This window comes from Hakea prostrata, chromosome 10 (genome assembly GCF_041222555.1).
Source record: "Hakea prostrata isolate BN-2017 chromosome 10, UWA_Hpros_2, whole genome shotgun sequence".
Taxonomy (NCBI): domain Eukaryota; kingdom Viridiplantae; phylum Streptophyta; class Magnoliopsida; order Proteales; family Proteaceae; genus Hakea; species Hakea prostrata.
Genome location: NC_142609.1, coordinates 6,506,935 through 6,532,817, shown reverse-complemented (window position 1 = coordinate 6,532,817; position 25,883 = coordinate 6,506,935). Strand labels below are relative to the sequence as shown.

The following is a 25,883-nucleotide window of genomic DNA, read 5'->3' as shown; positions in this document are numbered from 1 at the left end:
ACTTCAACAATCTTCTGGGTTGAGAAAAAAAATTTCTTGTACAGCAGTGGGGTCCCTCATTTTGTGATTGATGTAAGTTTTTCATAATTGCATGATTTTGTATATTTCATGTAGTTTTTAGTTTTTAAGGATCTTAAGCTCTCATCTCGGTGGTATTATTGCCAATCAAATAAAATAAGATAAAAGCCAACTAACAAAAACATTTCTCAACGCAACTTATCCTCTAGACAAACAAGATGTTAGGAACTTACCTCCTCAACCATCTCTGCCACAATGCTCTCTAACATCTCTTCCTTTACACCCTTCAACGTTGCAAAAATCTCCAAATGCTCCTTAACCTGCAGAATAAATTCAAAAGTTTAAGAATAACCTAAACTACCTCCAAGTAATAATAGATAATAAATATCCTTCACAACATAAGGCTAATTAAGAGACCATAAGAAGCCATCAAACAATAATTTTACTGATTTAAAACAAAGAATTAAAAAAAAAATTTAAAAAATCAAGGGATTTTTTCTTCCAAAATACACATACTACCTGAGTACAAAAACTTGAAAGGCAAGGAAACATGTTCATGATTCAAAACTATCAAATTTCCCTAGTCCACTCCTTTGAGGATTTCTAAGTAAGACTAGCAACTTGCTAAGACCGATTGCTTGATATTGCAGTTATATAACTCAACCACTGTACATAATTCATGAGCTACTTCATCTTTTTTACTTTCTATTGCTCTTAACTACAAAAACATACAACCTTTTGTAAGTAGAAACATAGACCATAACCTGATTGCAGAATTTAGTTTGTAGAGTTAATGACCTAACCTGTGAGTATATGTATTAAACATCAAGACTGATGCAGAGCTGATCCAGACCCTTTGGTAATGGACCTCAAATACTCAAAACATTCACAGCAGCATGGAACAAAAGGTGTCACCCCCACCTCAACTACTTAGGTTCAAAGCATGATTGGTATGCTACAATGGCACACTTCACAATATACAATTGCACAGTTTAATGGCCAGATTTCACATCCACACCATAGATCTCCATTTCAATAGCATAAAGAGAACCTAATAAACATTAGAAGTGGAAGAAGAATTAAACAATATTAATTCAAATGATTAAGATTCCTATCCGTTGTAATAATATGTATAAGGGGTAGAATTGTCTCTAGGAAATTATTGTGTAATATCCCACATCGGAAATTTCTATTCTTCTTGTACTTTTACTAATATACATAAAGGCTGATTGTGTCTCTCTGAGACAAGTCAGAAGTTCTTAGACCATTCAACATAGTATCATAGCTGAAGGTTTTCAAGATTTGATATCAGCATGTTGGAGGATAATTTTCCCTCCTCCGTAGCAACACCACAAGCCACTGTCAGCCCCCCCCCCATCTGCCAAATCCCATCCCCTTAAAGCTTCAGTGCCTCTTTGTGTCGCTCCACCTCCCTTTTGAGGCCTGCATTCTCTCCGCCCTGCCCCCCCCCACTGCCATGTAGCTTCGGCCTTGGTAGTATGCATTTTCTTTACCCGTTAATGGCGTGAGTCCTTCCATAATGAACTAACAGGCTCATTGTTGCTACCTAGGGCTTTGGTTCCTCCGTCTAGCTTGATAGTTAAATGACTCGATCTCTTCACACACATCCCTGGGGGCTTTTTGTTAATGATACCTTATTCATCCAGGAAAAAAAAAAAAAAAAAAAAAGAAAAGTGTTATATGTTACTATCCCCTACGCCCACCAAGCATACTCTTTTAATGCTAGAGCATCACATGTCATGGTATCTAAAAGAAACATTCCCAAGGGGTAAGCTTTTTGAGACAAGTTTAGTGAGGGGAAATGCAAGTGCGATGCAACCTAACACATGATACACATCTTTACATGCAGCTTTAAAACCATCAGAATGAATAAACATACAATCAACTGGCAGAACGAAACCACATAGTCCATGATAATCGATGATCAATTTATTAGAAATGAAACCTAGCAAACCATCTCTAAGTCTCAACTGGTATACTGCTACTCGCAACAAATTAGGAAGATATTAACCTTCCCACATGCAAGAGAGCCTGGCAATGCTAACCATCTTAGTCCCCTCATGTATAAGAGACCCAAAGATGCATATCCTAGATGCCTTTGGAAGCCACCAGTCACAAACACCCAGTAACCCCCAATATAATACTATTCCATTGCCCTCCCATAGTCCCATGTGGTATACTCACAACGGACTCGCTTTGTTTGCAACTCAATATTGCACAACAAGCCAAGTAGCTTGGAATGATCATCATTATCACTTGTACACCATTATCCAACACCTAAACATATGCACACATATGCTAATAATGATGTCATGACCTATCACACTCATGCATGTCCCATAGCACATGTACTTACGTAATAAATGAAATAGAGAATAATTTCCATCCTTTGTGAAGCACAATGTATCAGAATTTCACATCACCACTCATATGAGCAAAGCATTATCAACCCCAAACCCAATGCAATACTATCATAAAAGAGGATAACAATGACGTATGATGCAGAAAACACAATAAAACCCATAAAAATAGTAGCTATTCCAAATCACCTATAGCTACAGTCAACATGGATTAGATTTCAAGCATCTAATACTACCTCACAATCAAAAGGCTTTGGACCTTCTAAAACATCACCAATCATACAAAGGTACCCTCAGGGCCTAAAGAATAAAATCTAAAAGCACAGGACCTACCCCACACTTTATTGTAGAAATCTATCTCACAATTTCAGTTCACATATTCTGCCCATTTCCAAGCAGCAAAACTGTAATTATATGGACATATAAGTACCAACCTCAATTTAATCTTATAAGCTCACAGATTCTAGTTAAACTAGACTTCTAAAACTAACATCCTTGAAAAGATCAGTCATCATTGACTTGTAGATTGGGCCTCCCTCTCCTAAAATACAATTTCAAAATCATCTTGCTTATGTGGAGAGCCAATTTCAGAATCTATATTTAATGATTTTTAATATTTTTAACAGATTTATTATATGATATTGACTTAATCATAGTTGTCAAGGTGATAAAGCGAGGCAAGGCAGTAGAGGACAATGGAAACCAAGGTGACCCCAGGCTGCCTTGACCCAAAAAAGAGGCAGGAGATGCCTTGACAACTACGGACTTAATATCAATCATACCCTAAAATTCCAGATTAAAATACCTTTAGAACTTCATACATGATTTTTACAAATTCCGGGTTCAAGAATATGATTCCAGTTCGTTAGTCTGACTGATGGTATTTCATTACCTTATCAAACAAGATCAGAAAGGTCCCAAACTTGTTAAGGGTGTTTGTTTACGTGTCTTCCACTCAAAAGTCTTGAATCAAAGTCCATGTGAATTTGGAGATACATTCATTCTCCCATGATTTGACAGAATCAGCACACAACCCATAAAAGGCTAAACCTAATATCACCTCTTTGTTTGGTCCATTAATTTAAACATAATGAATACCACAATCTGCACTTGAGCAAAAGAAGGAAATACTTACCTCAATTGTTCTCCTTCCCTTTGATTATCCTCTCTGTCTCTTCTTCCACATTTTCTTATGCATAATTGATCTTTTCCTTTTGCTTTTCCCTTTTCTTCTTCTCCTTTGACATTTTTCTTACTTCCCTTAAGCTTGACAATTTGAGAAGTCTCTTCATGTTGAAACCCAACTGATTACTGATCGAAGGAGATTCCACGGAAGGAGGGCATGCCCTCCTACCCAGGGTTCTGCATCCTTTTGAATAAGGTTCACTAGTTTCCCTAGAAAATCACTAGATGCCAACTCTACCCAACTCTGTGTCAACCAGATGCTAGTTATGAAATCAGCTGGGTGGTTTTGCTTCATCCACACACGCACAAATTCCTTTACATGAAGGATAAGTGCCATCTCTCTTATTTCCCCTTTGAAAGGTTGGGTCATCCATGGCCTTTGGATTCTCCCATTCATAATGTCTATTGCCAACTTCAAATCAGATAAAATACAAACAGCCAGCAATCTTTTTGATATGCAAATCTTTAAGCCTTTATAGATTGCTTTCATCTCCACAGCTAATAACGAAAGTTGTTCTCCCTTACCTGCAAAAGCCAGAGTAGGATCTCCCCTTCATGCCTTAGCACACCCCAATAAGAGGTTGTTGAGTTGATTAAAGCCCCATCATAATGCAGACGGTATGTTGAGGAGGTTTGAACCAAGAACAAGCTCTAGGCAGCTTAGACTTCCACTTAACCTGTATATTCCACTTCTGAGCTATGTAGGAACTAGAAGACAGGTCAGTTCTTTCACAGGCAAGGGATTGCCAGCCCACTTATACTGAACGTCATATAGTATCGATGCAACAATTTGGTCTTGGGTCCTTGACTTGTTCTGGAAGATCCTGAAGTTTCTCTCAGTCCAACTGTGTTAAATGGTCGAGCAGAAAGCCAGAGTTAGTATGCATCCAATGGGTCCATTGGATGGAAGGAATTCAATATCCAAATGGTTACCTCTTGCAGCAGCATCCTTTTCTTCTCTCCTTGGTTAGCTTTCTATAAATGCATCCCCACACCAGAGAATTATAATAGCACTTGAAAAACAGTTAGCTTCTGTTCTCAATGCCAATCCAACACAAACTGCAGTGTGATTGGACTAGGACTATTTCTTCACACTAGATTATCCTTTGTTGGAAGTATATACTTAAGACATCACCAAGAAATGACAACCTGCCTAGGGATATTATTTATGAAGCAAAGAACCTTCCACAGCCAACCTGTTGAGCACTTTGTCTCATACATTCTCGGATACTATTTATGAACCAAAGAACCTTCCACTAGCCAACGTGTTGAGCACTTTGTCTCATACATTCCCATGCTAACATTGGCGTGAATTGGCCAGAAGCATTTCCTTTACAGACCACTACCCTTCTCAAATTCCTTCTTTCACTTCCTCTAGACAACTTCTATTTTGCCTCTTAGCTCCTATATAATTTCGAGTTTTTATCTCTAATTTGCCCAGAAGTTCTTCTCTCTTTCTTTCACATTCTCCCCCTCTTTCTTTTATTTATTTAATCCTATTGTTCCGCTCTAATACGCATTTTCTATCCTTGTTTATCTCTAACATCTGTTTCCTAGATTGTCTCAACAATTTCAACTAATTCCACTTCTATCTCCTATTTCCAGAATCTAGTAAAAATTAATAAATTAATTTTTTTTTCTTTTTTTTTTTTTTTTTTTTTTTTTTTTTCTTCTTTTTTTTTTTTTTTTCTTCTCTCTTCCCCCTCTCCCTCTTTTTTTTTTTTTTTTTTTTTTATTTTTTTTTTTTTTTTTTTTTTTTTTTTTTTTTTTTTTAAATTTAAAATATTTAATTTATTTTTTTTTTTTTTTTTTTTTTTTTTTTTTTTTTTTTTTTTTTTTTTTTTTTTTTTTTTTTTTTTTTTTTTTTTTTTTGGCCCTTCTCTTTTTTTTTTGGTTTTTTTATTTTTTTTTATTTTTTTTTTTTTTTTTTTTTTTTTTTTTTTTTTTTTTTTTTTTTTTTTTTTTTTTTTTTTTTTTTTTTTTTTTTTTTTTTTTTTTTTTTTTTTTTTTTTTTTGGAGAAAAAAAATTTTTTTTTTTTTTTTTTTGTTTTTTTTTTTGAAATGAAAATTTTTTTTTAAGTTTTTTTTTTTCCATAGTTAATTAAGGATAGTATTATAACTTGAAAAGAGCAAATAAGTAAAGAGATAATTGTAGGGTTATTTTTGGGTTTTGAAAAAATATATAGATGCTCATCCGCTAACTAAGCTACGGAAGGGGGCATAGTAATGCAAAGTTAAGGTTGGATTAGCGGGGGGGGGGGGGAATTCCTCTTTTGAGGACCATGTGGAAGCACAAATTTTGAGGACCATGTGGAAGCATAAATTTTAACCCGCTTTTGAGCATGCAAGGTTAGTCTCAGAATACCTCAAATGCAGTTGAGATATCAGGAAATTGTTGATGTGATGCTACAAGAGGTGTTGGAATTAAACAAAATATAAGAAGACATAAAATAAAATTTTCCTTTTTCCATGATGAAAAGGCCCCTACATTGATGTCATGGAAAACAAGAGGAGATAAATCCCTTCAAACACCCCTCAAGCCTGGAATAAACCTGCTGCAGTTCCATATACTAAACTGAGTAGCGATACAACATTTTCATCCATTTCCCTTAGTTGTCAATGGAACCCGCCAAGAAAGTCACAATTAATATGATCAACTCCTTTTTCCTAGTCAGACCTACTAAGAAATCGCTAGAATAATCCACAGCCAATACATTAGTTGCAGTGATACAAAAGATGAAGCAAAAGTTTGATTCTTGAATCCAATATTTAAATCTACAAAGGCACATAGACAATAAACCTCCCTCACCTCCCAAGGTTTATTACCTCAAAGCACTTCCTTACAAGTCAATGATAGTTCTTAACGAGCCATTTAGGCACCAACTTTGATTTGCCTTTGAGATGATGCCACACTCTTCTTCCCCCCCCCCGGGTGACTTCACCAGATATATTATCAATCATAGCAGTCTTTCTTTCCTCGAGAGATTGTTACCCCCCATATTCCCAGTTGATCCTTCAAGCTGAAATATTGCCACAAATATGCTACAAACTCCACAAAGCCCAGATATTCCAGACAAATATTTTTGAGCTTGAAGTCTAGCAAGGTGTAGTCCCTCAAGTGCAATGAAAAACAGTAACAAGATTGGTATGAGAAAAAGGTCCTCTCACTACACCAACCATCTTGAGGAGATTTAAGAATCTATCCAATTTACATATAGTAGCCTATGTAAGAGATCTGCTTAAGTCAACAGCAAATATGCATAAAGAAAAAAACAGTCTGTTGAAAGAATTGAAGAATTCCTGACTTGCGTGTGAAGAATACAGCAGGAGCCTTATTTATACTTGAAACTTATCGAATACAAAACAAAAAAAACCTTCCCAGTGTGGGAATCTTTCAAGAAAAATAAGATCCTAGAAAACCTACTCACAAAGTCCCAATAAGAAATAGAAAAAGAAAGTAAACTACCTAAATCAAATCACCCAAATCTGGAAGATCTCCTCCACACAATTCTGACTCACAAGACTCCCCCTCAAGTTGGAGCATAGATATTTATCATGCCCAACTTGCCAATAGTACTATTTAACACCATCGTGCTTAAGCTCTTTGTGAACACATTAGCCTGCTGCTCGTTTAAAGTAACAAAGTTGATATGGATCAACCCAGCCTCAACCTCCTCTTTGATGAAATATTTGACAATGTACACATGCTTAGTCCTATCATGATGTATTGGGTTGTGAGCTATGTTGATCGCTGACTTACTATTTCAGCATAACTGTATAGGCACCTCCGAATCTGTCCCAACCTCCTGAAGCATCCCTACAGCCATAGTACCACACAAACGTCATAAGCAATCGCCTTAAACTCGGCCTCAGCACTGGACCTCGCAACCAAGGAACAAATTTCGGTCGATATGGGAATTTCGATCTTGCAAAGGGCCAACATTCCTATGTTCCGGTCAACATTTCGACCGAAACTAGACATTTTTTTTCAAACACTTGGAACCTCAATTTCGGGCCTCATATGGACTCAAATTGCTTTGGATTCTTGCATACTACCTATTTCAAGCATAATAAACACTATAGAACTACTAGTTTACTAAAAAAAATCATTGAAAATTTTAACATCCAACTTTCCAAGTATATACTACATATGAGAAGCGATGATGTTACTAATTACAAGTCTATTCTCTTCCAAGGAAAAAATATCGATCAAAATGAAAATTTCTTTCCATGTTTCGGTCGAAATTTCGACCGAAACTAGATACTTTTTTCTCGACTCTTGAAAACTCAATTTCAAGCCTCAAATGCACTCAAATTGATTTGGATTTTTGCATACTACCTATTTCAAGCATAATAAACACTATAGAACTACTAGTTTACTAAAAAAACTACTGAAAATGTAACATCCAACATTCCAAGTATATAGTACATGAATCAAAGAAGAAGCGAGAATGTTATTACTTATAAATCTATTCTATTCAAACCTCAAGGTCTCCCTCTTCCGTCTGCACCCCATACAAATGACAATACAACTCCCATGATGTTTGCCCCATATAGTTTTGGACATAGTCAACAATTGCATCTCTGTATGTGGCCTCATCCACATGCATAAGATTTCCTGACGGTGAGAAGTTGTGAATCTCCAAAGGAACTGGTGATGGTGGGCCTTGTGGCTGTGGAATAGTGTGGAAGATCTGCTCAACAAATTGAAAGAGCACCCTGGCTCTCAAGAGAAGGATAAGGATATTGATAAGGTCTTAGTGGCTGACTCCGATAATTGATAGTGGTAGGGACACAACTATCTTAAAATATATCTTATGTCTTTTAAAATATATAAAATACACACAAACTATTTTAAAATATCCACAACATGCTCCAAAAATTGCATACATGCTTCCACTAATACTCTACTATATAAAAATTTAAAACAGAAATTAATTAGTTTTTTTTATATTTAAATTTTTTTTTATAATTTAAATATATATTAAATACAGTAAAATTACATAATTAACAGAAAAAAATTAATTCAACACCATCACAGCAATATGGTGTCTCAACTCTCACATACATTCATTTGAAGCTTATACATGTACTATACATATACATTTTTAGCAATATACATAATTTAATAAATAATTTTTAATAACAAAAAAATAAAAAAATAGTAGGAAGAATCAAAAAATAATTTTCACACTACAAATTCATAGATCAACACTCTAAAGTAAACATACATAAATTTGGAAGCAATCTAACATGATTTAAGGCACAAATGAAACAAAAATAAAAAAATGAGGAAGTTGGTTACTTACCTTGCAAGATTTGAGAAAATGCACAAATGGAGGAGCAAATCAAGTGTTTGAAGGAAATGGAGTTGTAGAAATTAGGTGTAAAAGGGGATGAAAGCAAGAGAAATCACAAAAAATTTCAAAAAGAGGTCAAAATTTCCAGGGCGATATCGCTCAAAACAGGTAAAAAGGCTCGGTAGGTCGAAAACTAGGTCGTTTTGGAAATTTTAAAGCTTACGCATGTATCGTTTTGACCCGATATGGTATCGGGCCGATATTTCGACTTGTATCGACCGATATATCGGTCGATACGAAACGATATTTGACACTTTTCATTCCTAGAACTATGTTTCGTTTTGATTTCATTTTTTGCAGGCATTTCGATCGAAATATCGACCATATCGGTCGAATTTTTTTCCATGCTCTATTCAATATCTCCCTCCTCCATCTGCACCCCATACAAATGACAATACAAGTCCCATAATGTTTGCCCCATATAGTTTTCAACATAGTCAACAACAGCAGCTCTGTAAGTGGCCTCATCCACATGCCTAAGATTTCCTGACGGTGGGAAGTTGTGAATCTCAAAATAAGGAATTGGCTCAACTGCAAATGGAAAGGCTGGTGGTGGGTCTAGTGGCTATGGAATAAAGTGGAAGATCTGCTCAACAAATGAAGGAGCACCCTGGCTGTCAGTAGAAGGATAAGGTCCATATTGACAATAAGGTCTCAGTGGCCGACTCCGATAGGTGATAGTGGGAGGGACACCATAAGCTCCATAGGCTGCTCCATAACCATAAGGCTCCACTAGTGGCTGACTGGCCTAACCCTAAAGAGACTCCTCCACCTCCAGAGGATCCGAATGGCATAGGCCTATAAAGTCCTCATATGATACTACTGTGGGGAGTATTGGTTCTACTAGGTCAAGTTATGGAGCTTATGGTTATGGACCATATGGTGTCCCTCCTGGCTAACAGATTTAGGGTCAACCACTAGTGGAGCCTTATGGTTATGGAGCAGCCTATGGAGCTTATGGTGTCCCTCCCACTATCACCTATCGGAATCAGCCACTGGGACTTATTGTCAGTATGGACCTTACCCTTATGCTGACAGCCAGGGTGCTCCTTCATTTGTTGAGCAGATCTTCCACTCTATTCCACAGCCACCAGGCCCACCACCAGCCTTTCCATATGCAGTTGAGCCAGTTCCTTATTTGGAGATTCATAACTTACCACCATTAGGAAATCTTAGGCATGTGGATGAGGCCACATACAAAGCTACAGTTGCTGACTACGTCGAAAACTATATGAGGCAAACATCATGGAACTTGTATTGTCATTTGTATGGGGTGCGGACGGAAGAGGGAGACATTGAATAGAGTAGACTTGTAATTAGTAACATTCTCGCTTGTTCTAATATGTAGTATATACTTGGAAAGTTGGATGTTACACATTTTTAATGGTTTTTTTGTTGGTAAACTAGTAGTTCTATAGTGTTTATTATGCTTGTAATACGTAGTACGCAAGAATCCAAATCATTCTGAGTCCATATGAGGCCCAAAATTGAAGTTACAACTGTCCGGAAAAAAAGTGTCCGGTTTGGTCGAAATTTCAACCAAAACATAGGAATTTCAGCCTTTTGCAAGGTCGAAATTCCCATATCGATCGAAATTTGTTCCTTGGTTCATGTCATCATATATAATAAATATGGGTTGTAAGCTAACAAATTGTTACTTGGTGAATTATGCTTTATTCATAGCCCCCAATGGGTTTTTTATACTTTAAAATCAGTAGGTAACCTACTCTGAGTAAAAAAGGGAATACAAGTTTGAGAATGAAAGGAAATAATAATCTAGCACTAGCGCTAGCCAGCACTAGTCTCAAAAGGGGTGTGGGAACGTCTTTTGACAACAATATGAAAATAGAAAAAGAAAGGGGGGGGAAAAATTAAAAAAAAAAAACCTCCCATATGGATGAAGCTAGTGTTGTAATACAACATGAATATTAAGAAGGGAAGAACTGTTTGTCTAGGATATTTTATTGTAATAGTCCCACATTGGGAACATCTCTTTCCATTTGTCATACTAATATTATAAACAAGGACCTGCTATGTCAAACATAAGTTAGGATTTCCAAACCATTCAACATGGTATCAGAGCCACAGATCTGAAAAATCACTACAAAAAACACCTTGAACCCCACCGCCCTTCTCCTTCCCTTTTGCCTCTCTCCCCCCTACCCAAAAACCATTGCCCCCTTCCCACAATGGCCTAGGACCACCGCCGTCAACTTTGTCCGGTCCTAGAACTGTCATCAGGCCTCCGCCATCTCAACAAGAAGTCCTAAGACCTCGGCCTCCCGATTGTAAGGCTCCTAAGCCATTGCTACTCATTTGCGAGGCCCCTAAGGCCATCGCACATTTGTTGCGAGGCCTTTAGGGTCCTCAACCTTCACTGCTAGCCTTCCCTTCCCCTTTGGAAGGACCCTAGGGTATCCCTCCCCCTTTCTGTAATCCTCCTAGGGGGCTTCATTTCCTTGTTTTCCACTTTCTAAACCTTTTTTCACCTACCAACTTCCTTTTATGGCTTTTTTCCCTTGGTGGAGAGCAAATTCCTCCTACCAAGGGTTGGTTTTTCCCTATTAACGTTGTGATCTTTTCTTTAGATAAGTCATTTCTTTGATTCCGTGCGATGGCCTCCAATTCTATTGCCTCCTTCACTTCTGGACCTCTAGTACATCTGTAATAAAGGAAACTCTAGTTTCACTGGAACGTGATTCCTCCCCATTCCAGATGACCACTGTCAAACTTAATGAGATTAATTATATCCAATGGTCTCATAACATTTCTCTTGTGGTGGCTGCTCATGGCCATACAGGTTATCTTCATGGTACATCTGTCAAACCCTCCACTCCTAGTGCAACACAAAACAAGTAGGAGATTGATGAATGCTTGGTTATGCTATTCATACTTAATTCCATTAAACACAGTATTGCAGAAAGTTATCTCCTCCTTCCAGATGCTACGACAATATGGAAGGTTACTAAGGATATTCGGAGGTTGGGAATGATGCTCAGTGTTTTGAGATTCAGCAAAAAATTCATCAGCTACAACAAAAGGATCTCACTTTGGCCCAATACAATAATACCCTCCACGGATATTATTAGACTGTTGACTTCTACGTACACTTCACTCTAACCTATGATGCTGATGTTGCTCCCCATCAAAAGTGAGAAGATACGCTCCATTTCTATGATTCTTAGCTGGACTAAAAATGGAGTCTGATCAAATACCGGCTCACATCCTCTCAGGAGAACTTTTTCCATCCTTGGAGCAAGCCTATGTCATAGTGGAAACTAAGGATGGACACCGGACGAGGATGGTTCACACTCAGATGCCAGACAGATCTGCACTAGTGGATGGTACAGGTAGCTCTCATTCACGTATGGGTGATTCTTCTTGTACCCAAGTAAAGTGTGATTATTGTCGTCAAGAACGTCACACCAAGGACAAGTGTTGGAAGCTACATGCCTGATGAACCACCTTCCATAGAGGGGGCGAAATGCCAATCAGAGTGGAAATCCTCAAGCATCTGGCCATCAAGCCAATCTAGAACATCAGAATGGTCCAACACCTCTTTCCTCAAATGAGCTCCAGCATATTCGTCAGTTGATGACCAGACTTGAAGCATCTTCTTCTACATTGATTTCTAATGCCAATATCACTTATGCTATAGTCCCTTCCTTTGAGACACATCCCACCATAGGTACCTTCGGCTATCAGTGTCACCACAAGTACTTCCTCACAGATAATTAACTATAGGGCAACCAATCATATGATTGGTTCTTCTGCTCTATTTCATACTTATTCCTCTTTTACTTTGAATTACAATGTCCATATTGGAGATGGGTCTCTTTCCTTGTCTCTAGAAATGGATCCATCATTCGTTCACCTTCTTTACAGTTGTCCTCCATTTGCATGTTCCTAATTTTTCTACTAATCTCTTATCTATTAGCAACATCACTTGAGACTTGAGTTGCAAAATAACCTTTTTTTCCCTCTCATTGTGTGTTTCAGGAGATAGAAACGAGGTGTACAGTTGGTAGAGAAAAACGGCAACAAGAGCTCTATATGTTGGACGGGTCTCCATCAGCATCGATTATGGCCTCCTATTCCGATTCTTCTGCTCTTTTTACTTTACTACAATGGCATCATCATTTAAGCCACAACCTTTTACCACTTTAGCTAAACTTTCCAGATTTAATTAGCATTGTAATTTAAATGACTTTCATTGTGAATTGTGATGCTTGCATTTGGCAAAGCAGACTGGACATGTTTACCCTATTTCAGAATTCAGATAACTGAAGTAATATTCTGTTTTCTGTTATTCATTCTTATGTGTGTGGTCCATGTCACATTATTTCTACTTCTAGCAATCATTGGTTTGTCACCTTTATTGCTTGTTGCACTAGAACCACGTGAGTTTATTTGCTTCACCAAAACAATGGTGTTTCTTTTGTTTTATAATTTTTCATAACATGGTTATTATCCAATTTGGGGCCACTTTGAAAATCGTGCATACTCATAATGGAACTGTGGGGAGTTTCCCTCTTATCTTGCTAACCATAGGATTATACGTCAGACTAGTTGCGTTGACACCCCACCCCAAAATGGAGTGGCTGAACACATAAATAGACGCCTTTTGAGGTTACTAGATTCCTAATGTTTATTATGCATGTGCCACCTCAATTTTCCGAGGATGCCATTCTTACTACAGCCTACCCCATTACTTGAATGCCGTTTCGAGTCTTACAACAATGCTATCCCCTTGAAATCCTTTTAGGACAGCAGCATTTACTGTTCCTCTAAAAGTGTTTGGGTGAGTTGCCTTCGCCCGAAATCATCACCTTCACGGAAAGTCGGATCCACGTGGGTCACAGTGCATATTTCTTGGTTATTCTGCCACCCAGAAGGGCTACAAGTGTTATCATCCTCTCTCCCCAAATGCTTGTGCCTTACACCTCTTTAGGGGGAGGGTATTAGTGAAGAGGTTCCAATTTTTCTTCCTCTTTGGCCACACCCTCTAATATCCCTACTAATGAACCTCACTTGGAAGACGGAGTTACCAGATATGAACAACTACTAGTGGACCAAGACAATGGCGTGCAAGGGGTGCAACAACCAACCCTGACATCACCTCTAAAACTTATCAACAAATCAGCAAGAGACGGTCCCCTACTATACCTACCCATTGGAAGCTCCTACTCTTAGTCCTAAAGAGAGTCAAGACACTACTCTTGGTAGGTCAATTTCTGAAGCAACTTCTGATCCCTCTTTAAACTTGCCAATTGCAGAAACAAACACACGCATGCACCAACCACCCAATTTCCAATTTTGTTTCATCAGTCCCTATCCTCGGAATTTAAGAACTTTATTTCTCCTTTGTCCTTTTCTTCTATTCCTAATGCATGGCAGGAAGCAGTGACTCAACTCAAACTGGAAGGAAGCAATGGATGAAAAATTGAGACCTCTAAAGAAAACAAGACATAAGAGTTGGTGACCATACCTACTGGAAAGTAGACCTATGGATGCAAGTAGGTGTTAGTCATTAAGCACAAGGCAGATGGGATCATGGAGAGATATAAAGCAAGATTGATAGCTAAGGGGTTTCCTCAGGAGACATTTACCCCAGTTGCAATAATGAATACACTATGGGTTGTTCTCTCATATGCAGTAAATCAAGAATGGAGTTTGCAGCAACTTGATCTAAAAAATGCTTTTCTTCACTGAGAAATTCAGGAAATACATATGGATGTACCACCAGTGCATGCCACTACTGAGACTCATGGAAAGGTGTGTAAATTGAAGAGAGCCTCGTATGGATTGAAGCAATCCCCGAGGCCTAGTTTGGGAGGTTTTATAAAGCCATAGTGTATATCCGCTACAAATAAAGCAATTTTAATCATACTCTACTCATCAAGAAATAGGACTCCCATACAACTATATTGCTAGTGCCCATAGATGATATTGTTATCACTGAGAGCAGAGAAAGAAGAGATTTCAGCCCTGAAGCATTTTTTGGGAACAAAATTTGAAATCAAGGATATGGGAACACTGAGATACTTTCTAGTTCTGGAACTAGCATATTTGGCCAATGGTATTTCTCTCTCTGAGAGATATTATACTCTAGATTTGTTGACTAAAATTGGGATTTTAGGGTGCAAACCAGCTGAAACCCCAGTTGAGCCCAACCTACACTTGAAGGCAAATGAAGGAGATCCAGTAGACAAAACCAGAGATAAGAAGTTAGTTGGGAAGTAGATTTACCCATCTCATACTTGACCAGATATTACATTTGTTGTTAGTTTGGTAAGCCAGTATATGCATGATCTTATTCTTCACACCTGGATGTTGTTTATCAAATCCTGAGGTACATAAAAGCTACTCCAAGAAAAGGAATTCTGATTTCCCCTCATGGACAATCAAAGATTGAAGCATAAACGGAAGCAGATTAGGCAGAATATCCTGATGATAGAAGGTTTACCTCTGGGTATTGTACTTATGTGGGAGATAACTTGGTGACTTGGAGGAGTAAAAAACAGGCAATGGTGGCTAGGTCCAATGCTGAAGCTGAGTTTAGAGCAATAGCACAAGGAATGTGTGAGGTGTTATGGCTAAAATGGTTACTTCAAGAGCTTGGACCAGATTCTGGAACACTTATACAGTTGTATTAGGATAGGAAATCAGCAATTATTATAGCTCACAATCAGGTACAGCATGACAAAACTAAACGTGTGGAGATTGATAGACACTGCATCAAGGAGAAGATTGAGTCCAGGCTGATCCATATCCCCTTTGTGACATCTGACAATGACAGGGCTGATGCGCTTACAAAGAGTTCGAGTACTAAAGCTTTCAGTAATATCACTTGTAAGTTGGGCATGATAAATATCTACACACCAACTTGAGAGGGAATCCAGTAATACAGTAGAAATATTAAGAATGGTAGAAATATTTGTCTATGATATAATATAGTAATAGTCCCACATTGGGAATCTCTTATTCATCAGTCATATTATTATTATAGATAAAAGCCTGCTATGTCACTCAACATAAGTCAGGATTTCTCAAACCATTAAAAAGCTAGAAAACAAGAAGATTACAAAAGATAGGAACAAAGGTACACAAAAAAACAACACAACATAGACTCCAGCAGTTTCAGCCTACAGATAATGCTTCGTGAATTCTGTTTGGATGCAGGATGAAAAGCACCGCTAACATCATCCTTCTTATCTACTGTTATTACATCATACCTACAGCATATTTCTTGGGTAATAAATGATTAACTACCAAAAATTAAGAGAGGAAAGAGTCTTTGAGCTTACAGTTAGTTCAGGAAGAAGAATATCATTTTGAGGGCATACACCCAACCCCTTCCAAATCTCATCCTACAAAAAGCATATCTGCCATTATATCAGAAAGAATACAATACTACTGTGAAACACCAAAAAAAAAAAAACAAAAATAGGAAGAGTCAGATAAATGAAGTCAGTAACACAATACTCTGGACAAAAAACAAGCACATCCACATTTCATTGCAATTACAATTGGGGACAAATATAACCCCCACACAACCCAATGGCCAATGCTTGTGTATAAGAGAAAACATATTGAGAAGGGAAACTGCTGCAGAAAATTATGAGGAACATAATTTTACATTATATCTCTTTGTTCTGTCTTTGAGGAAAAAACAACATAAATAGAATTGTTCAAATGCAACATCAGTACAATAACTTTTATTTATCACCAGTGTTAAAGAAGCTTTTGGTTAAACACTATAAACAAAAAGCTAAAGCTGTGGAAAGGGGATAACACAACCTGGAAAAGAAAACAAAATATTAATAAAAATGAATAAAGGCAGAGGAAAAGTAGTAGGCAAAGCTGGACAAAAGCATGAGAACGCAACCAGAACAAGAGCAGACTAAAGTAGAGAAACAGGTCATATCTTATATTGAGATAATATATATATATGAGGAAAAACATAAACCTTTGAAGGGGATGAAGAATACCATATCAGTTAAAATATTTTTCCCAAACACCAGAGCATCCCCAGAAGTAGGTGGAAGGAGGCCAACAAGCATAGAAATTGTAGTGCTTTTACCAGCTCCATTGTGCCCTTTCAAAGTAAAAAAATAAATAAATAAATTCAGAGCAGCTATATATATCTTTTCAACCTACCTTACCGTCATTCTGCTTTCTAGAACATTTCTATATCAATTATCAACCATACTGTTTCTTTTCCTTTTTTCTTTTTTTGGTGAGGCCGGGGGTGGAGACTGGAGAGATAAAAAAATGTTTCAATGTAGAACGTATTCAATTTATGCCTGTAAATACAATCAAGTACGGTGCATATCTCACAAATTTTCAGTCAACACATCCATATTGGTAGCTGATTGCTCGAGTCAGTCAAGAACACATTAAAGGAGCTGAAGCATCTGATAAACAAAGGACAGGTTGACATATTCCTTGCTGCATGGAAAGCTACTGGACAAAACTACATTGGATGGGTTATGAATAGCAAATACTCATTATTAGATACATTCATCATCTTGTTTCTTAAGTACTGGTTGCCTAGTATGACAAGTCACACATACATCATCCAGCTTCCCTCTGTGGGAAGGCTATTTCTCATGTTTTGAAAGAGCTGAAATCTCATCTTGGATGCCACTGAGGCACGGACATCAGAACCCATTGAATGTTTAAGGAGCATTCGTATGAGAAGCATGGGAAAATATTAGGTCCACCACGTGAGGTTTGCCTTTATTTAAAGTCCTCCCAATAAGTATGATAATATCACTCCTCACCATGGAATAAATTTCAGTCGAAATTGGTGAAATTCACCAATTTCGACTGAAATATCTGCTTTTCTTGCAAACGAAACAAAAACACAGAGATTTTGTCCCAGTCTCTTGTTTTGGCGCAAATGATACGAAATTTCAGCTGAAACAACACATTTGCATATTATAAATTCCACTTTTTCGAGCAGAACCTGCAAAACTGTTTCCTCATTTCACCTATCTGGATTTTGAGCGGATTTTGAGCTTCATTGAAATTTTTTTCAGTTTTTCTTGCTCTCATCCCTCATGTCACCTCATTTGTGCCAAAAAAAGAAATAAAAAGACCTGTTTTTCGGTGGCAACCAGAAAAGAGAAAAGAGAAGGAGAAACTAGAAGCACATAAGGAGAAAAAGAAATCACAGAGAAAGAACAAGGAGAGACGAGAGATTCAAGAGAGAGGAGCAGAAGCAGGAAAGAAAATGAAAACAGGAATGAATTGAGAGACAGAATAAGAGAGAATAAGAAGAACTGAGTGGAGAAAGAAAACATTCCTAAATCTAGAAGCCCCAACCATCACCGCAGTCCATAAGCCATCGGCCTCTTGCAGTCTTCCCCCTTCAGTTTGAATCTCCAACTCCCGTCGGTAAACAAAATCCCGAAACCACGACTCTTTGTTCTTTTATTTCACCTAGTTTCCATCTTTACTATTTGTTTCAAACTGCACCTCCCTTCTATCCTATTTCCTTTAAATGTTTGTTCTTTTCTATTTTCCAATTTTACTCAAACTCCCATATGTATTTTCCAACTTTACTCCCTCTCCCATATGTTATAATCTTGTGTTCTAACCCATTTACAAATTTGCCATCCATTGATAGATTTGCACCTATTCACAATTCCGCAATTATTAAACACTTTCACTTTTTTACACTTTTGACATTATTAATAGACTTACAGTATTTTTATTCTGCCATTACTTAAAAACACTTCCACTTATTTACAATTTCTGCCACCCACCTACAGAGTTTCCTCCTAGTTCCATCTTGTCGTTATCCTTGCATCTATACTTATTTATCCTTACAATTTCTAACCATTACCATGCTATGTAGCATATAATTATATATTATGTAACTGTGTAATACAGTTGGTATCTCGGTTCTAGTCAGTCATGTGGTAGTATATACTTAAATGTTAACTTTTTAGTTGTTTCCTTGGTAAAATAATAGTTTCATTGTGTATATTATGCTTAAAATAGGGAGGAGGCAAAAATGTTTCCCCCCTTTTCTAGGGTTGAAATCTTGCCTTCAACTGAAATTTATTCCTTGCTCCTCACCCAGTTTTTTGAAGTTGAACTAAGAAATGAACTTTTTTCTAAATTACCCATAACCACTCTCTTACAGAACCTTCATCAGCTGCACCACCACCACAAGGTCACACACTGCATCCACATGTCCTGCAGTCGCTGGTGGTCTGGATGTTGTCAACAACCTGCACAGTTTGTCCATTGCTGGATCATCAGACAATCCTCACACAATCACTAACTTCACCCTCTAACAACCATCAGCCACTCCTGGTGCTACCCTCACCTTTCATGGGCACCTTGATGTTCTCTCCATCCTGTCTATGCTTCCAGTCTTCATCCTCAATCCCCTCTTCCGCTAGTGCTTCCAGTATCTCTCTTAGTGGTCCATCGGGCAGATTTCTTTGGGTTCACTCTCAGGTAAAGCAGATCCATCTGTCAGGTCTGGCCATTGATGAGGGACGCCATGGCACCCAGGTTAACCGCTTGGGTAATCAATCTACAGTGCACAGATGCCATGTCATCAGCTTCATATGTGATTTGGACCCCAACCACAAGGCAACCATCTCACTTATGAACTCACAGATTTTTTTTCCCCTCTTGGTTTTTCTTTCTTTCAGCTTGTTAGTTTGTAAATTCAGAATTTATTCTCTATAATTTTTTCCCTTTTGGGTATATACGGTTAGTAATGAACCTTTGTCTGAAATTCAATCTATCACTCGTAGGTTTAAAATGAGAAAAAGAAGGTAGCAAAAAGAAAATATAAAAAGTTGTATTGCTAAAGCAAGTATTTTATTTCCAAAATTTCATCTTTCTATGAAGAAAGAAAAGGCTCACCTTTATTAGGCTTCAAAACCCTAGTAATTTTTTTCCTTCATTTCCATGTCCTCCTCCTCCCTCTTGAATTATTAGTACTTGGAAGGGTTAGTGCATGGTAGCATATAAAATGGAACCCTTCAGGAGTCCCAGCTGATCTGTCACATTGCAGAAACCCTTTACTGAGAAGTATCAAAACCTGTTGTGTCTAAACGCTTTACTGGCAAGGACCTGAAGCACATGAACCTGTCTCTATTGTGCTTTCTCGAGGAGGAGAGGAGAAGCAGCCCACAAGAAAAGAGGATATGGAGCATGAGAGGGAAGAAAGTAGAAACGAAGTAAAGAAATGACCAGTACAGAAAGGAAAGAGGAGAAGACAAAGTAGGACCTGTTGTGATCACAAAAGTGACATGGGGCATCTTAGGAGGTTTTGTGGTTGTGGTTTGTGGTGGAGAAGGCATTGGCTTAGAAGGGAGAGGGAGAAATCATCAAAGGTTCTATACTCACCGGAGTGAAGCCATCTCTTGGTAAATGCAATCAGAAGGAGAAGTGGGCCGGTGGAAGGAAGAGCAGATGCAGTTGGTTCACAAGGTAGAATAGGTACTTCAAGTCATTACAAGGGCAGCGACATCCTAAAGAAAACATTAACAAGATGACATCACTACTTAACAGCAAGGTTGTCAAGGCGGCAAGGCGACTAAAGTGATTGGGGCTCTGCCAAGGCGACTAAGCAACAAAGCGGCGCCTAGGCTGCAATAAGGCGACCAAAGCGGTTGGGTAAAATTTTTTCAATACAACTACTTTCTATAATAAGCTAAAAAAAATATTCAATAGTGACATTCATCAAAAAAATAAAGCATCCAAGAATCATAATTATGAAAAATTAACCAAAAAAAGAACACAAACATAAGTTCAATTCCAAAACATCACAACAATGACTATGTACTAATGGGGCCAACACGATAAATTAATATATCTCAGTATTCCTAATTCCAAGTCATTGTCCATTTAATGATTCATTGATTCTCGAAGTTGAGTATAACTCATGCTTTACATTCTGTTGCTTACGGGCACGGGGTCCCGCTAGGAGTTCCTTTGCAATTTGGGCCTCGATTCCGAAATGACTAAGCTATTAAATTTATATATGGCTTTGTAAAATAATTTTTTTATTTAAAATATATATATATATATATATTCACGTACAAAATGTCAAAAAAAGGCTGCTTTAGCATCTAGGCGGCAATAAGGTGTTTAAGGCAACAAAGCGCTAGCACTTAGGCAAAAAAGCGGGAAAAAAAAACAGCACGTCAATTAAGAGGTTCAAAAACAAGGCGGTTGAAAAACCACCTTGCCGCCTAGGCGGACTCTTTGACAACACTACTTAACAGCCATTTACTGATAGTAGGGGGTGTGTAGTTGTTTACTCAAACAAGGACAAACAGCTGGGCAGTGATATACTGGGATGGCATTCAATCAACAGTAAACCTCAGAGGGCAGCACTGCTAATTTCCCAAGAAACATAGATCTGTCAAGGTGGCTGATCAGCAGTTCCATGAACGGGCCATTCAGGTCCTTGACCTGTGGTGTTTTCTCTAAGGGAGAAAAGGATCAATTGGGATCAATTCTCCCTCCCACTCAGGAAAGAAATTAATGGAAAATCCTGGTGGGAGAAAGCTATATCAGCCATGGTTCTAACTTAAGGGAAGACACCAATCATTATTAGGCCTTCTTCTTCTTTTTTTTTTTTTTTTTTTTCTTCTTTTTTGGAAAACAAGAGATGAGGGCCCCGGGGGGGAATCAAGCTAAGTCCCCTGCCAACAACAGCTCCTTGGGGTGTCCTAAGTGTGGGATTAGCATAACAAATGAGAGGGGGAACTAACATCAAAACAGATGGCAACACAAACCAAATCTTAATTCCCCAGAGTCGAAAGCGCACTGCTCCACCTCCTAAGGCAGTGCCATAGGACAGGATTAGAAGGGTCATCTTTTCATCTTACCATGCCTCAAATGGAATAACCTAGACCTTGATTTGTGGATTAGTCTCTCTCAAGTCATGAGTAGGTTGAAGCATTAAAAATTCATTCACCCTGAATAACTGGATGTCACAGGAATAAAATAAGCAGGCCTACCTAAAAGAGCAAGAATCTGGTTTTCATAGAGAGTAAGCTGTAGAGAGTTCACAGCACAGCATTTCCCCCTTTTTGTAGCATGCACCTTATGCAGATTACGTATCTGGATACATCTACAAAAGAAAGAGCCTGTCAATCAAAGATCCAGTAAAAATGATCAGAAATCCATGTCCAAAAAATCAGAATACTTGCCTCCCATCAAGCTCTTGCTGCTTCATATCCAAGCTTACAGCTTCAACTGTGGGTTCAGAAACATCATTACCCACAAAACTGGCTGCATTTATGCACGCCTTGTCTTTAGTTGTAACTGCATGATCTATAGCATGATGTTGAAAACTATGTTTCTTTTGCCAGAAGCACTTTTGACATAAAAAGTTCCATGGATAACGTACTCCATTTTCCCTAGGAAGGACCTGATTGGAATGATTAATCTCTTATAGATACTCTTATGTCAACTTAGATAACACAGACAGGAAACTAACAAAGTCCAAGGACAAATTTTATTCTAAAATCAGACAAAATAAAATATCACTGTTCACGGGATTCAAGATCAACTTTAATGAAAGTTTTTTGCAGGGTGCCCACTTAAGTGGGCCTATAATTCCTGATTGCCACTTAGGTGGGCTAAATTGGAGGGCACCCACTAACTTTTCTATTAGTTTGAAATTAAAATGATCATTATGCCCATAATGTGTTGGTAAATATAATTTGTCTTTTATATTTAAGGATTTTACATTTCTAAATTTACAAAAAGAAGCCCCTAAATGCTACTCGATTTCAAATGTTGGAATTTCTCCCACTTGACATTGTCGGAAATTCTAGCCCATCCCCTACCGTTGCCGAAAATTGAGCAAATTCATCTCAATCTCTAATAGAAGAATCAAAGAAAGGTTTACGGATTTGGTGAGAAAAAAATAGAAATGCCGGAGCTTTCAAAGACTTACAAATGCGTTTCGTCAACGGAACGAGGACGAGGGATCTTAACTTCAGGGGATCCCAAGTCGAATTCAATCCTCTACTGTAATGGCAGATCCGTTATTGATAGGCCTCTTCAAGTTTCTATCTATGGTGAGCATGTGTATCTTGCCACCGTAGCTCGCTTCTCCCCTAATGGTGAGTGGATCACTTCCACTGATGTTTCTGGGACCATCAAGATTTGCGGGGAGCATAATGATCATGTCCTCGAGAGCAAATTTAGGGTCAGATTTTTCCATGGGTCACCCGATGTTAGAGGATTTTAGCTTCTGATGATGGCAAGGGTAAATCATTCGTGCGAGCTTTCAAGTGAGTTTTAAGCTCATTGCTCACTATGTGCTTCATTTTCATTTGTTTCTATTGAAAGCTTTATTCTTTTTTTAGTTCCACTTACTTATGGTAGGCATTCTGAGGAGAAATTCCAACCTTTAAAATCAAGTAGGAGTCAAGGGCTTCTTTTTGTAAATTTAGAAACTAAAAATCCTTAAATATAAAAGACAAATTATACTTACCAACACATTATGGGCAAAATGGTCATTTTAGTTTCAAACTAACAGAAAAGTAAATCGTGGGTAACTTGCAATTTTACCAAAAGTGCAAAGTGGGCGCCATGAATTTAGCCCACTTAAGTGGGCACCCTGCAAAAAACTCTTAATTAAATAAATAAATAAAAGTAGCTTGATTTTGCACTTAGATTCTATTTCACATCCTACTTGATGTAGATCAATATATGAAAAACACTGTTCAAGTGAACACTGTCACAGTCTCTTATTTTGCCTAGTGTGAATGCTCCTAGAAGATCTTGTGGAGCCCAAGACCAGATCACCTGAATAATTTAGAACGCTCAAGTTTGTCCATGCACGGGGAATTAGGATTCAGTTTAGTTCCTCCTTTTAGAGTTATTCTCCTACATACTTTGTGCTAGTCTCTTAAGCTTTAGCCCTCTAGTTTTTAATTCCATATTTAGAAAGTAGGCTTAGCTTTGCAAGCATCTAATTTTCTCTTACTTGTAAGTTGTAAGTCAAGCATAGTTGCCCATAAATATGAAATGACCCTAGCGCCCCCCCCCCCCCCACCAACGACTGTAATAGATGAATTAAAAATACTTGCTTCAAAGCAAAGGCAATATTGTCCAATGCGAATGACATGACAACCTATGAGGCCTGGCGGTTGAGAGCCAAAACCGCTATGGTGGGGGCTGGTTAGGACTTAGGAGAAGAGATAACCCTAGAAGAAGTTAAAGTTGTAGGGGAGACAAGATCACTTAAGAAAGACCAGGAGGAGGGGGTTGACCAAGAGAGTACTAGATTCTTAGATGCATATCTGTGTCTTGGTCAAACGCAGTTCTACATGTTACTTTGCACCTTCAATGGGAATTAATGTACGTGTTTGGTATATAGGTGGTTTGCGGTAAGAAAGGAGTCATCTTATCTCAGAGGAAGTATCTTTTGGATTCTCTGACTAAGACAGGAATGCTTGCCTCAAAACCCTGATGATATTCCTATGGATCAACCTCTGATTTTTAGAGTAGGGGATAGAGACTAGCTAGATGTGTTCATTGTTATCGACGTTTGATCGACAAACTCATATACCTTGTAGTTGGCAGGCCTGATATCTCATTTTCCATAAGGGTTTCGATATCAATACATGCACGGCTGCCATGAAAGGAGACCTACCTAGAAGATTGAAGGTATTTCCGAAACCGTATGCTATTCTTGATGATACTAAATTTGTAGGTTCCTGCTCGGCTGGCCCTAAGAAAGACTCATTGGGATGCAGCTATGTGAATGCTCCAGTATCCCAAAAATGCCCAGGAAAGCGACTAATTTATCATCCTAACCATAGGACGGAACCTGTCTCACCTTTTCATATGGTGATTAGGCAGGCTCCACTATTGATCATTGGTTTACTATAGGGTACTGAAAGATTTTTGGAGGAAACTTGGTAAAAAGTAGTATTCTGTAACAGAATATAAAGCCATTGGACAACTTGCTTAAAGAGTTGATGTGGCTTCATTTTCTACTTGGTGAGATGGAGTTTCCAATCTTGTCTCCAACTGAGATGTTTAGCGACAATCAGGCTGCAACTTGCCAGTAAACCAGAACTCATGAAAGAACTAAATACACAGTGGACTATTATTTTAAAGTGCTATTTAGAAAAAACTTATTGTGACACTCTTCTTGGCTTCCTCCGACTAGTTGGCTGATGTGTTCACCATTGTTTGGTCCTAGTTTTCAGTCTATCTGTTTCAAGCTGAGCATGATTGATTTCCATGCTCCAGCTTGAGGGCGAGCATAGACATACATGCCAAGGGGTACTTTGGGTTTTTTATAACTTATAGAGAAAATTACATATACCCCTTGGGTGTGCAAAGTATTATGTTTACACCCCCTAAAATTCTTGTTATTACAGATGTCTCCCTGTGCCTAATACTGTTAGTTTCAACCAACATTCAAAATTTTGGTCATCTCGGTCATTCCAAAATTTCAGCGGAATTTTTTCCAAATTTTGGAATCTTTTTTCCAGATTTCAACCTATCATCTCGGTGGGTTTTTAGGGTGGTCATTCTCACCTAGCTTTCGGAGTATAGCCTAATTTGAGGCCAATAAACACACCGGGAGTGTTAAGCCTAAAACCTAAACCAAAGTGGTGTTCTTGATTAGCACATGCCCAGCTATATGCGGGCGAAATTGGAAGTCTAGAACATGAATTTCAACCGATGTAAATATGGATATGATGCAAAGTGAACATAAGATCTTCATTAAAATGCAACAAAAAAAAAACAACTAAAATTCAATATACATGTAGTCAAACACAACTGTAGAAGTCAGTAGTACACAATTAAAATAATATGTATAAATATGACTGTATATGAATGAATTACAAATTCCAAACTTAAAATACACACCACACCTATGAGCAACCTAACAATAGTTGTTGTGTCATGGTGGCTCCATCGTCTC

General features: G+C 37.9%; 1 protein-coding gene across 1 annotated transcript in view; it reads right to left on the bottom strand.

Annotated features, from left to right (window-relative positions):
- ABCA1 (ATP-binding cassette A1) overlaps positions 1-25,883 on the bottom strand; it is a 105,635-nt gene that overhangs the window by 64,884 nt on the left and 14,868 nt on the right. Inside the window, exons 12-16 of the mRNA XM_089138563.1 lie at positions 22,138-22,358; positions 21,946-22,058; positions 16,936-17,042; positions 16,252-16,314; positions 252-338 (exon numbers count right to left, since the gene is read on the bottom strand). Coding sequence (XP_088994689.1) covers positions 252-338; positions 16,252-16,314; positions 16,936-17,042; positions 21,946-22,058; positions 22,138-22,358 — 591 coding nt within the window. The remainder of the gene's footprint in view (positions 1-251; positions 339-16,251; positions 16,315-16,935; positions 17,043-21,945; positions 22,059-22,137; positions 22,359-25,883) is intronic.